Source organism: Pristiophorus japonicus, chromosome 9 (assembly GCF_044704955.1).
Source record: "Pristiophorus japonicus isolate sPriJap1 chromosome 9, sPriJap1.hap1, whole genome shotgun sequence".
NCBI lineage: Eukaryota > Metazoa > Chordata > Chondrichthyes > Pristiophoridae > Pristiophorus > Pristiophorus japonicus.
In genome coordinates, this window is record NC_091985.1 from 229,221,648 (window position 1) to 229,234,908 (window position 13,261).

The following is a 13,261-nucleotide window of genomic DNA, read 5'->3' on the forward strand; positions in this document are numbered from 1 at the left end:
CAGGCCTCGAGCCGACCTCTGGCCACCTGACCTCTCCCCCAGCCTCGACCCGACCTCCGACCGAATGACCTATCCCGGCCTCGATCCGATCTCTGGCCGACCGCCACCGACTGCCCGACCTCCGACTGACCTCTCGTGGCCTCCATCCGGCCGCCTGACCTCTCTCGGCCTTGACCCGACCTCCGCCCGACCTTGCTCCCCGGGCTTGGCCCGATCTCTGACTGACCGACCGACCTCGACCCAGACCCAACCACCGACAGATCTACCTCTCCCCGACTCAACCCGACCTCCGACCCGACCGCCCTCTCTCCCCAGGCTCGGACCGATCTCTGGCCTACCGACCGACCCCCCCACCCCCACCGACCTCTCCTTCCCACGTTCCTCGGCCCAACCAAAGACATTCCAAAATCCGGAAATACCTCGAATCAAGAACGGCCTTGACCCGACCTCAAATCGCCTGAGCTCTCCCGGTCTCCGGCCGGACGAACTTTCCCGGCTTCGACACGACTGTCCGACCTCTCCCGGCCTTGACCTGACCTCCGACCGACTGACCTCTCCCGGCCTCTGACTGACCGACCTCAATCCGACCTTTGGCCGCCCAACTCTCCCGGCCTCCGGCCGCCCGACCTCTGACTGACCAACCTCAACCCGACCTTTGGCCGCCCAACTCTCCCGGCCTCTGACTGACCGACCTCAACCCGACCTTTGGACACCCGACCTCCCCCAATCTCCGGCCGCCCGACCTTTCCCGGCCTCGACCCGACTTCCGACCTTGGCCAGATCTCTGACCGAGCGACCCCCTCACCCCTGCTCTCGACCAGCCCGACTGACGGCCCCTTCCTTCCTCCCTCCCTTGGCCCAGGCAAAGGCGTTGCGAAATCCAGAAATACCTGGAATCCAGAACGGCCTCGGTCCCGGTTTCCAGACGTCACACCTGTATCTAAGTTTTTCTTCCAATTTTAGATTGGGCCGATATTCTCTGGAGAATTAGAAGAATGAGAGGTGATCTCATCGAAACATACGATTCTGACGGGGCTTGACAGGGGTAGATGCAGGGAGGATGTTTCCCCCGGGCTGGGGAGTTTAGAACCAGGGGTCACAGTCTCAGGATAATTGGTTGGCCATTTAGGACTGAGATGAGGAGAAATTTCTTCACTCAGAGGGTGGTGAATCTTTGGAATTCTCTGCCCCAGAGGAGGCTCAGTCTTTGAGTATATTCAAGACAGAGGTCGATAGATTTTTGGATATGTAGGGAATCAAGGGATATGGGGATAGTGCAGGTAAGTGGAATTGGGGTAGATCAGCCGTTATCTTATCGAATGGCAGAGCAGGCTCGAGGGGCTGCATGGTCTACTCCTGCTCCTATTTCTTACGTTCTTCCTGCTGTGTGTATCCAGTTTCTATGAGAGGGGATCTCATAGAAATATATAAAATTCTGACAGGTTAGATGCAGGAAGAATGTTCCCGATGTTGGGGAAGTCCAGAACCAGGGGTCACAGTCTAAGGATAAGGGGTAAGCCATTTAGGACAGAGATGAAGAGAAACGTCTTCATCCAGAGAGTGGTGAACCTGTGGAATTATCTGCCGCAGAGAGTTGTTGAGGCCAGTTCGTTGGATATATTCAACGAGGGAGTTAGATATGGCCCTTACGGCTAAAGAGATCAAGGGGTATGGAGAGAAAGCAGGAAAGGGGTACTGAGGCGAATCATCAGCCATGATCTTATTGAATGGTGGTGCAGGCTCGAAGGACCGAATGGCCTCCTCCTGCACCTATTTTCTATGTTCCATGGATCACACCGGATGTGCAAAATAGCCAACCCAACACCCCATAATTACACTGACACACACACACACACGGGACGGGGTCAATCTGTTAAGTGTTTATTTGTACAGTTTTACAAAGCAGAATTAAAAAGAAAAACTCCCGGGCTGTCAGTCTGCACGGAGGAGATGGAAAGACGAGGGCGTAAACTCCCTCTTTCCACCTCCTCCTCCTCTCCCCCTCCCCGTACCCTCTCGTGATGGGACTCCAGAGACAGGAGGGCCTCTCCGCCCCTCCCCCTCCCACCACCATCGGCCGTTTATGGAACAATCCATGAACCGAGGCACTGGTGATATGTTACAGGAGAGAGGGACCCACCCCTCGAGTTAGGAGGGTGGGTCGGGAATGGCGTAAGCTTTTGGGGGGGGGGGCGGTGGTGGGAGAAACTCTCGAGGCAGGGAGAGTGTCCGGTCTCTGAAGGCCTCAGGCTTCGTAGCCAGGCTTCCCTTGCCTCGAGAGAGTGCAGGCCGCAGCCTCCAAACCCGCTCCTTGGGTAACTGCACCCTCCCTCCCCACCCAACCCCCTCCTCAACCTAAGGCACGCAGAAGAAAGGCTAACCACGGTTTCTCCCCACCCCCCCCTCCCCCGCATCCCTCCCTTCCCAGGATTTCCCGCTATCTACACTGAGATCCACAGACCCGTCAATTGACTCTCCCACCTCCCGCGGACAGAAACGGCGAGTACACCTCATTAACGCGGCTCCACGCGGTTTCAGAGCAAGGAGTCCGAGCGGAATCAAACGGGAGCGGGACTGAATTATTTCAGGACCAAAACGTCAAAGCGGTTGACGTTCAAAAGGCAAATCCGTGCAGGTTGTTTATTGAGAGTTACTTCGTAATTTGGCCTCCGATAGGGAGCTTAGAGTCTTCCCTGCTTTGTGTGTGTGTGTGTGTGTGTGTGTGTGTGTGTGGGGTGCTCAGTCCCACACCGGGTGTGAGATCAGGACAACCCGGCACTAGGCCGGGAATGGAGCCTGGGCCTTTCCTGCTGAGTGGGTGTGGGGTGCTCAGTCCCACACCGGGTGTGAGATCAGGACAACCCGGCACTAGGCCGGGAATGGAGCCTGGGCCTTTCCTGCTGAGTGTGTGTGGGGTGCTCAGTCCCACACTGGGTGTGAGATCAGGACAACCCGGGACTAGGCCGGGAATGGAGCCTGGGCCTTTCCTGCTGAGTGTGTGTGTGTGTGTGTGTGGGGGGGGAGGGGGGGGGGGGGGAATTCAAGCTCCGAGCCACTCAGACCCACTGCCTTCATTTTGATAAAAGTTCCTGCGACATTTCTGTTGTTTTTGGCGAGAGCGAGAGAAAATTCTGGAGTAAATTCACGACAAGAATCAGGGGCTCACCCCTTTCCCCCCCCACCCCCATAAAAATCGGCGGAAGCGTTTGGTTTCTGCCTCCTGAACACAGCCTTTATTTTCTTTACAAAAACACACACACACTCACACACGTACTTTCATTGATGTAAAAAAAAAAGAATCAAATAGCAAAGGTAATTACGTCTTAGATTTACAAGAATATCTATAGTGGTGATTGTTTCCAGATTCTTATCCGCGATCAACTTCGGAAACACATGGGGCAGGAGGAGGAGTGGGGAAAACGGGAGAGTTAAACCGTGGTCCCACAATCAACCGATGTCTGGCCGATGTGATTCAGCGCCCTTTTCATCCTCCTTCCCTCCCCGGGGTCTCCCCCTCGACCCGTTGTCTCCTCCCCCCTCCTGCACCAGCCCAGCCCTCCAGCGACTCAGAGAACACCCTCCCAGGTCGATCCCAGTCGGCGGGAAAAGACCGGGGAGCAAACCGGAGCTTTGCGGAACACTTGCCGGGAGAGGGAAGTCACTCCGGTGCCCTGGGGATGGGGCGGGGGGGGGGATCTCATGACAAGCCCCAGGAGATCGAGGATCACCGACGTAGTGGTTGTTTTTATTATTGGGGGGGGGGGGGGGAGAATGGGGGAGGGGGGCAAAGAGAAAGAGAACTCCCTTCCCAACTCAATGTTCACCTCAACGGACAGGCCAACGGGATGTGTGTGGTTCCAAGCCCAATCCGTACCCCCCCCCCCCAGCCAACAACGTAGTGGAGGGGGTGGGGGGGGGGGAAGGAGTACTAAGTACAGCACTGGGAGTCTGGTCTGACGTTGTATGGCTCCCAGAAACCCATTCTCCCGCCCCCCCCCCACCCCCCACCACTCCTCACCGACACGTCAAGTCTGAACCAACGACCCACACAGAGCAGGGGTGGGGGGGGAAATAATGTAGCCGGCCGAGCCACACTGCCCCCTTTTGCTCCAACTAACCCCCCCCCCACCCCCCTTCCCCAGGTGCCTCGTCTCGATCAGGAAGTAGTTGGGCAACGGCAGGGCCCACATTCCCCCCCCCCACCCGCCGACAATAAGCTGAACCTCACAACCTGCCTTGGCCAAGTCTACCCAACCCAACCCAACCCTTCCGCAAGAATCGTGCATTCCAGGTCACAGAGCAGGGGGGGGGGGGTGGGGTTGATGACATCACCCAACAGGAAGATTCCGAGATGGAAAATAGGTTGGGGGGGGGGGGGGGGGGGGGGTCAGGGTGGGGAGAACGGAGAAGAGAGAAAAGAGAGAGAGAGAGAGAGAGAGAGAGAGAGAGAGAGAGGGAGAGCCATCCCATTTACGGTGGGGCGCCACTCGATGGCCCTCCCTCCAGTCAGCACTCTGGCCGAGAAAAGTGGGGAAGACGGGATTAATCCACTCATTCACGGGGAAACCCCTCCAAGTCTCACCTCAGATTAGTCGCTTCTTCTCTTCCCCCCCCCCCCCCCCCCCCCCCCCCCCACACCCGGCCCCTCCTCTCCCGCAGATAAAAATTGGTCCGCGCCCAATAAAGTTCCAACCACCAGCCCAGCTGAGAAAGTGCAACTCCCCCCCCACCCCCCAGCACCGCTATCAACCCCCCCCCCCCACCCACCCACCCCCCCCCAGAAAAGGCCACACAAGCTTCAAAGAAACCTCGAACCCGCCAAGTGTTGCAAAGTGCGCGGAGCTATTCCTCTTCCTCTCCCGCAGATTTCCACGTGGCGTGTAAGACAGGTTCCTCGCCGTCGGACATCCCCGACACCACACAGACAACACGCGTGCGGCCCCTCCCCAAACCCCCCCTCCCAAACTTTCGCATCCGGGCTAGGTACGGGAAAGACCACAACGGCGAGTTCGCGAGACCAAAGGGATGGAGAGTAAGCAGACGCCATTTCCCACCCCACCCTCCCCCCCCATCGCCCGTCAGCGATGGACAAGAAACCCCCCCCCCCCCCCCCCGTGCCCCCTGCCCCTCGAAACCCACCCCAGCTTCTCCCAACGGGCTCCAAGGTGGAGGGCGAGAGGACTACAGCTTGCCCCCCCGGACCCCCACCCTTGCATCACACCCCTTTGCAACCACCGGCCTTTTCCCCTTGTGCCTGGGATGGCTTGGGATTTGCAGACCCGATTTGGGGGGGGGGGCTCCGGGGAGAGAGAGAGAGAGAGAGAGAGAGAGAGAGAGAGAAAGAGAGGGGGGGGGGGACAGAGGTGGAACGAGTGGGCAGGAGAAATCCCAGGGCCGACACAAGACCCGTGTGCAGAGGAGAAAAGAATGAAAGAAACCCGGGGACGATCGAGTCTCGGGGAGACCAGTGTCACGGAGAAGACTGGTCCGTCACATGATCAAAAAGGGCCTGCCCACTGCGATTCCTTTTCTCGCTGGCCCGGGAGGGAATTATTGGGGGGGTGAGGGCAAGGGGGTCATTTTAATCCAACACGCCTCCTGACCCACACAGGCACGCACGCACGCGAGAAGAACGGGCGCAACTCTAGTTTGACAATATCCCTCTAAAACGCCCCCCCGCCTCCCCCCACACCGACACAATTCTCCTAATCTCACCCACGGAGCGCCCGACAGGAGAACTGGGAGGCAAAGGGGCGTCAGACAAGGCGTGAGTCTCGATTGGAAGACGGTGAAGGGGTCTGGGAATCGTTCGTGCGACCGCCCGCCCTCTCCCTCCCTCCCTCCCTCCGCAACCCCACTTTTATATATAATATATATTTTAAAAAAGCATAATTCGTTTAGTAGAAAGAGAGGCTTGTCTTTTTGGCTGGAGTTGCCGAGATGCTTGTTGCGGGCAAGAACCCGAGGGCATGATGCTGCCACACACACTTCCAGTCTCCATATCAAAATTGGCAGTGGCTTCTTCACCCAGTCAGTCATTCAGTCAGTCGCGAGATGGGCTAATCTTTCTGAAAAGGGAAGACACAAGTTAGATGGTCCAGCTCAACGCAGCAGACATCCAAGGTAATGTCACTGGACAATAATCCAGGGTACAGTAATGTAGGGTAATGTCACTGGACAATAATCCAGGGTACAGTAGTGTAGGGTTATATTACTGGAGAATAATCCAGGGTACAGTAGTGTAGGGTTATATTACTGGACAATAATCCAGGGTACAGTAGTGTAGGGGTTATATTACTGGACAATAATCCAGGGTACAGTAGTGTAGGGGTTATATTACTGGACAATAATCCAGGGTACAGTAGTGTAGGGGTTATATTACTGGACAATAATCCAGGGTACAGTAGTGTAGGGGTTATATTACTGGACAATAATCCAGGGTACAGTAGTGTAGGGGTTATATTACTGGACAATAATCCAGGGTACAGTAGTATAGGGGTTATATTACTGGACAATAATCCAGAGTACAGTAGTGTAGGGGTTATATTACTGGATAATAATCCAGGGTACAGTAGTGTAGGGGTTATATTACTGGACAATAATCCAGGGTACAGTAGTGTAGTTGTTATATTACTGGACAATAATCCAGGGTACAGTAGTGTATGGGTTATATTACTGGACAATAATCCAGGGTACAGTAGTGTAGGGGTTATATTACTGGACAATAATCCAGGGTACAGTAGTGTAGGGGTTATATTACTGGACAATAATCCAGGGTACAGTAGTGTAGGGGTTATATTACTGGACAATAATCCAGGGTACAGTAGTGTAGGGGTTATATTACTGGATAATAATCCAGGGTACAGTAGTGTAGGGGTTATATTACTGGACAATAATCCAGGGTACAGTAGTGTAAGGGTTATATTACTGGACAATAATCCAGGGTACAGTAGTGTAGGGGTTATATTACTGGACAATAATCCAGGGTACAGTAGTGTAAGGGTTATATTACTGGACAATAATCCAGGGTACAGTAGTGCAAGGGTTATATTACTAGACAATAATCCAGGGTACAGTAGTGTAGGGTTATATTACTGGACAATAATCCAGGGTACAGTAGTGTAGGGTTATATTACTGGACAATAATCCAGGGTACAGTAGTGTAGGGGTTATATTACTGGACAATAATCCAGGGTACAGTAGTGTAGAGGTTATATTACTAGACAATAATCCAGGGTACAGTAGTGCAAGGGTTATATTACTAGACAATAATCCAGGGTACAGTAGTGTAGAGGTTATGTTACTGGACAATAATCCAGGGTACAGTAGTGTAGGGTTATATTACTGGACAATAATCCAGGGTACAGTAGTGTAGGGTTATATTACTGGACAATAATCCAGGGTACAGTAGTGTCGGGGTTATATTACTGGACAATAATCCTGGGTACAGTATGGTTTCCCAGAACAAGCTACTGTGTGCGCGGTGAGTTTGTGAGGTGATTGTGCGTGTGTGTGCGTTGCGTGGGATAATGGGACTCAGTGCCTCGTGCAGTGTGGGAGCGTTTGCACTGAGGCGCCATACACCGTAACCAATCGGGAGGGACTCCCAGTAATTCACTAACTGAGACCGCTCTGATTCCTTTCCAAACAGCACTGAATACCAGTCCAACAGTCGGCCGCACGTTAAACGTACCATGCACATGCTTAACGACGTGTGTTAAATGTTTTAGTCCTGGTAGGTCAAGATGCCGAGGCTGCCTGTGTTAGTATTGCTTCTGTAATGTTCTCCCTGTGAGTGGCAGACATGCAGAGTTAGTGGAGAGAATGAGTTAGTCACAGACAGGAGGGACTCTTGCAAACACACATGCAAGGGAGGTCAGCGATCCTTCTCCCCATGTCTAGTGCCCTCCGAGCAAATACACGCCCAGTGTCAGCATCGAGCGCTCGCAGGGCACGGGTTAGACACAGTGTCGGGCTCCCTCGACATTACCCTGACAGTGTGTCCCCACTTTATACCCAGTGTCAGCATCGAGTGCTCCCAGGGCAGGTACAGCACGGGTTAGATACAGTGTCGTGCTCCCTCTACATTACCCTGACAGTGTGTCCCCCACTTTATACCCAGTGTCAGCATCGAGTGCTCCCAGGGCAGGTACAGCACGGGTTAGATACAGTGTAGGGCTCCCTCTACATTACCCTGACAGTGTGTCCCCCACTTTATACCCAGTGTCAGCATCGAGCGCTCCCAGGGCAGGTACAGCACGGGTTAGATACAGTGTAGGGCTTCCTCTACATTACCCTGACAGTGTGTCCCCCACTTTATACCCAGTGTCAGCATCGAGTGCTCCCAGGGGAGGTACAGCACGGGTTAGATACAGTGTAGGGCTTCCTCTACCCTGACAGTGTGTCCCCACTTTATACCCAGTGTCAGCATCGAGCGCTCCCAGGGCAGGTACAGCACGGGTTAGATACAGTGTCGTGCTCCCTCTACATTACCCTGACAGTGTGTCCCCACTTTATACCCAGTGTCAGCATCGAGTGCTCCCAGGGGAGGTACAGCACGGGTTAGATACAGTGTAGGGCTCCCTCTACATTACCCTGACAATGTGTCCCCACTTTATACCCAGTGTCAGCATCGAGTGCTCCCAGGGCAGGTACAGCACGGGTTAGATACAGTGTAGGGCTCCCTCTACATTACCCTGACATTGCACCAATGCTATACTTCACCCCAACCCCATGATAGCGCCCCATACTGCACAGCTGACACTGCCAGGCTCGTGATTGGTTCCCACCCCAACAATCGTCCCCACTCAGTGGCTGCCTCAGCCAATCCACTCCTGAACCCCTGCTCTGTGGCCTCAGTTACCCGCCAGACTCAACTATACCAACGCTCCCCTGGCCGAACCCATCTTCCATAAACCTTAGCTCATCCCAAACTCTTGCTAATCCCATATCCCAACTCACACCGAGTCCCGTTCACCCACTGCCCCTCCAACTCCCCGCAAAACACACCAGCCTCCAATCCCTGGCGGACATTGGCTCCCTGTCCCAGAACGGCTCGATTTTAAATTTCGCCATCCTTGCTCCCACTCTCTGTAACCTCCTCCAGCTCCTACACCCCTCCCTATCTCTGTAACCTCCTCCAGCCCCTACACCCCTCCCTATCTCTGTAACCTCCTCCAGCCCCTACACCTCTCCCTATCTCTGTAACCTCCTCCAGCCCCTATACCCCTCACTATCTCTGTAACCTCCTCCAGCCCCTACACCCCTCCCTATCTCTGTAACCTCCTCCAGCTCCTACACCCCTCACTATCTCTGTAACCTCCTCCAGCTCCTACACCCCTCACTATCTCTGTAACCTCCTCCAGCTCCTACACACCTCCCTATCTCTGTAACCTCCTCCAGCTCCTACACCCCTCACTATCTCTGTAACCTCCTCCAGCTCCTACACACCTCCCTATCTCTGTAACCTCCTCCAGCTCCTACACCCCTCCCTATCTCTGTAACCTCCTCCAGCTCCTACACCCCTCCTCCCTATCTCTGTAACCTCCTCCAGCCCTACACCCCTCCCCATCTCTGTAACCTGCTCCAGCCCTACACCCCTCCCCATCTCTGTAACCTCCTCCAGCCCTACACCCCTCCCTATCTCTGTAACCTCCTCCAGCCCTACACCCCTCCCTATCTCTGTAACCTCCTCCAGCCCTACACCCCTCCCTATCTCTGTAACCTCCTCCAGCCCTACACCCCTCCCTATCTCTGTAACCTCCTCCAGCCCCTATAACCCTCAGCGATCCTTGTGCTCCTCCGACTCCGGCCTCTTGCCCTGATTTTTAATCGCTCCACCATCGACAGCGGTGCCTTCAAACTGCCCGAGGCACCAAGCTCTGGAATTCCCTCTCTAAACCTCGCCGCCTCTCTGCTCCTTTGAAACGCTCGTCAACACCCAGCTCTTTGACCAAGCTTTTGGTCACATGCGCTAATATCTTGTTTCGTGGCTCGGGTGTCAAATTTTGTTTGATAAATGGCATCCCTGAATGACCCTGGGCTGTTTTACTACACTGACGACGCTGTATCCATGTATGTTTTTGTGCGATCAGGAATGAGCGTGACAAACAAGAGTCTGATTTCCCCAAGTCCAACACCGCTCGCTCGTCCACCCCCCGAGCCACTGGATCACAACGGCAAAGACTGTGTAACTCAGGCAGGTGAGTTTCGGGTCAGAGACACGTGTGAGAGCCGGCACGGCGATTCTGCCAAGTTGGCCCACTCACCTTGAGTGGTTCCCGCTCGGAATAATCCCCCGATCGATCCAGGCTACGATCCAGCGTGCGGTTACGCTCCCGGTGGTCCAGCGTGGAGTAGGCGTCTGGAGAGGCAGGAGGGAAGGGTAAGGCGGCAATACAACACAACTTCGGTATCTGTGGGGGAGTCAGGAGCCTCTCGGTCCCTGTGGGTGAGGGTCGGTGGGTTACTGAGGGAGACGGGAGCCTCTCGGTCCCTGTGGGTGAGGGTCGGTGGGTTACTGAGGGAGACGGGAGCCTCTCGGTCCCTGTGGGTGAGGGTCAGTGGGTTACTGAGGGAGACGGGAGCCTCTCGGGCCCTGTGGGTGAGGGTCGGTGGGTTACTGAGGGAGACGGGAGCCTCTCGGTCCCTGTGGGTGAGGGTCGGTGGGTTACTGAGGGAGACGGGAGCCTCTCGGGCCCTGTGGGTGAGGGTCGGTGGGTTACTGAGGGAGTCGGGAGCCTCTCGGTCCCTGTGGGTGAGGGTCAGTGGGTTACTGAGGGAGACGGGAGCCTCTCGGTCCCTGTGGGTGAGGGGGAAGACATTAGCCTCTCGGTCCCTGTCCGATTTGAACCGCACCATCTTACCTGGACCAAGATCATCGAGAGGGATCATCTCCCTTTTATCGCCTGCAGAAAGCAGAAAAGTCAAATGAAAATTCATGTTTGGCCAAACCCAATGATCAACCCTCACCCCAAAATATACCAACTCCTGGAACATAGAACCACTGCCTCAGAACCTCAGTGAAACCCTGACGCTTGAATCCTATACCTTGACCCCTGAACCCCAGTGGAATCCTGACCCTTCAACCCCAGTGTAACCTTGACTCTTGAACCCCAGTGTAACCCCGACCATTGAACCCCAGTGGAATCCTGACCCTTGAACCCGTGTAAACCTGACCCTCTGAACCCCAGTGTCACCTTGACCCTCAGTGTAACCGTGAGCCTTGAACCCCAGTGTAACCGTGAGCCTTGAACCCCAGTGTAACCGTGAGCCTTGAACCCCAGTGTAACCGTGAGCCTTGAACCCCAGTGTAACCCCCAAACTCTCCTGTAACAAGCTCCCTGCCCTCTTGCTGACCCCTGACCTCTGCCAGCTACGAATAAAAAGCCGAGCACTCATCCGCCCTCACCTCCGCGCTGGTTCTTCTCGATCAATGGCAATGTGCTGTCGTCGTACATGTTCCCAGCCCCTCCCCGAGCCGTGATGGGCACCTGCGTCAGGGAAACGATACATCAGAATCAGACAGTAAGACAGCGAGGCCACTCGGCCCATCGGGCCTGTACCTGCTCTTTGGCAGAGAGAGCTATCCAATTAGTCTCACTCCCCTGCTCGCTCCCCAGAGTCCTGTCCATTTGCCCCTTCAAGTCTTTACCCAAATTTTCTTTTGAAAGCTACTCGTGGACCTCCTTCCACTACCCTTTCAGACAGGGTGTTCCAGATCACAGCAACTCGCCGTGTAAAAACATTCCCCCCCCCCTCCTCCTCTCTGCTTCTTTTGCTGATAGATGTATTTAAGGGGAGGCTGGACAAGCAAATGGAGGGAGGAGGGAATAGAGGATAGATTTGAGGAGGAGGAAAGACGGGAGGCTCGGGTGGAGTGGCTGGGCCGTATGTCCTGTGTAATCCCTGGTACCATTGTGGTCAATCTCCCCTTAGCCTTCTCTGCTCTGGCCAAGGTGGACTGGAAACAGCTACTTGATGGCAAATCAGTGTCAGAGCAGTGGGAGGCTTTCAAGGAGGAGATCCGGAGGGTACAGAGCAAGTGTGTTCCCTTTATAAAAAAAAAAGGGTTGGACTGACAAATCTAGAGCCCCCTTGGATGTCAGGGGACATACAGGGTAGGAGAAAGAAAACAAGGGAGGCTTATGACAGATACCAAGAACTCAATACTGCAGAAAGCCTGGAGCAGTATAGAAAGTGCAGGGGGTGTAATTAAAAAGGGAAATCAGGAAAGCAAAGAGGGAGCATAAACAATGTTGTCAAGTAAAATCAGGGGAAACCTAAAGGTGTTTCATAAATACATTAAGAGCAAGAGGATAACTAGAGAAAGAGTGGGGCCCATTAGAAACCATAAAGGAAATATATGTGTGGGTATGATTCTTAACGAATACTTTGCTTCTGTTTTCACAAAAGAGAGGGCCGGTGCAGGCTTTGCAATGAGGGAGGAGGAGTGTGGAATATTAGACGATATAAACAGAGAGAGGGAGGAAGTATTCAGGGCCTTAGCAGCTTGGAAAGTGGATAAATCCCCAGGCCCGGATGAAATGTATCCCAGGATGTTAGAGAAGCAAGAGAGGAAATAGCAGAGGCTCTGACCACCATTTTCCAATCCTCTCTGGCTACAGGTGTGGTCCCAGAGGACTGCTAATGTTTGTTCCTTTGTTTAAAAAGCGAGAAAGGGATAGACCGAGTAATTACAGGCCAGTCAGCCTCACCTCAGTGATAGGAAAATTATTGGAAAAAAAATCCTGAGGGACAGGATAGATCTTCATTTGGAAAGACACAGATTAATCAAGGACAGTCAGCACGGACTTGTTAAGGGAAGGTCGTGTCTGACTAACTTGATTGAATTTTTTGAGGAGGTGACCAGGAGGGTCAGTGAGGGCAGTGCGTTTAATGTAGTCTATATGGATTTTATCAAAGCTTTTAGATAAGGTCCCACATGGCAGACTGGTCATGAAAGTAAAAGTCCATGGGATCCAGGGAAAAGTGACAACTTGGATCCAAAATTGGCTCAAAGACAGGAAGCAGAGGGTAATGGTTGATGGGTGTTTCTGTGACTGGAAGGCTGTTTCCAGCGGGGTGGGTTCCGCAGGGCTCGGTGCTGGGTCCCTTGCTTCTGGTATATATCAATGAATTGGACTTGAATGTTGGGGGTATGATTAAGAAGTTTACAGATGACACTAAAATAGGCTGTGTGGTTGATAATGAACAAGAAAGCTGCAATCATAAGAATATAAGAAATAGGAGCAGGAGTCGG

The 13,261-nt window shown here is 53.8% G+C and overlaps 1 protein-coding gene across 1 annotated transcript in view; it reads right to left on the reverse strand.

The window, feature by feature from the left end:
• Positions 1–5,844: 5,844 nt before the first annotated feature.
• Positions 5,845–13,261, reverse strand: part of LOC139273856 (catenin delta-1-like) — a 55,284-nt gene continuing 47,867 nt past the window's right edge. Inside the window, 5 exon segments of the mRNA XM_070890931.1 lie at positions 5,845–6,068; positions 7,694–7,789; positions 10,269–10,363; positions 10,866–10,907; positions 11,411–11,492. Of these exon segments, the coding sequence (XP_070747032.1) occupies positions 7,727–7,789; positions 10,269–10,363; positions 10,866–10,907; positions 11,411–11,492 (282 nt within the window). The 3' untranslated portion in view covers positions 5,845–6,068; positions 7,694–7,726.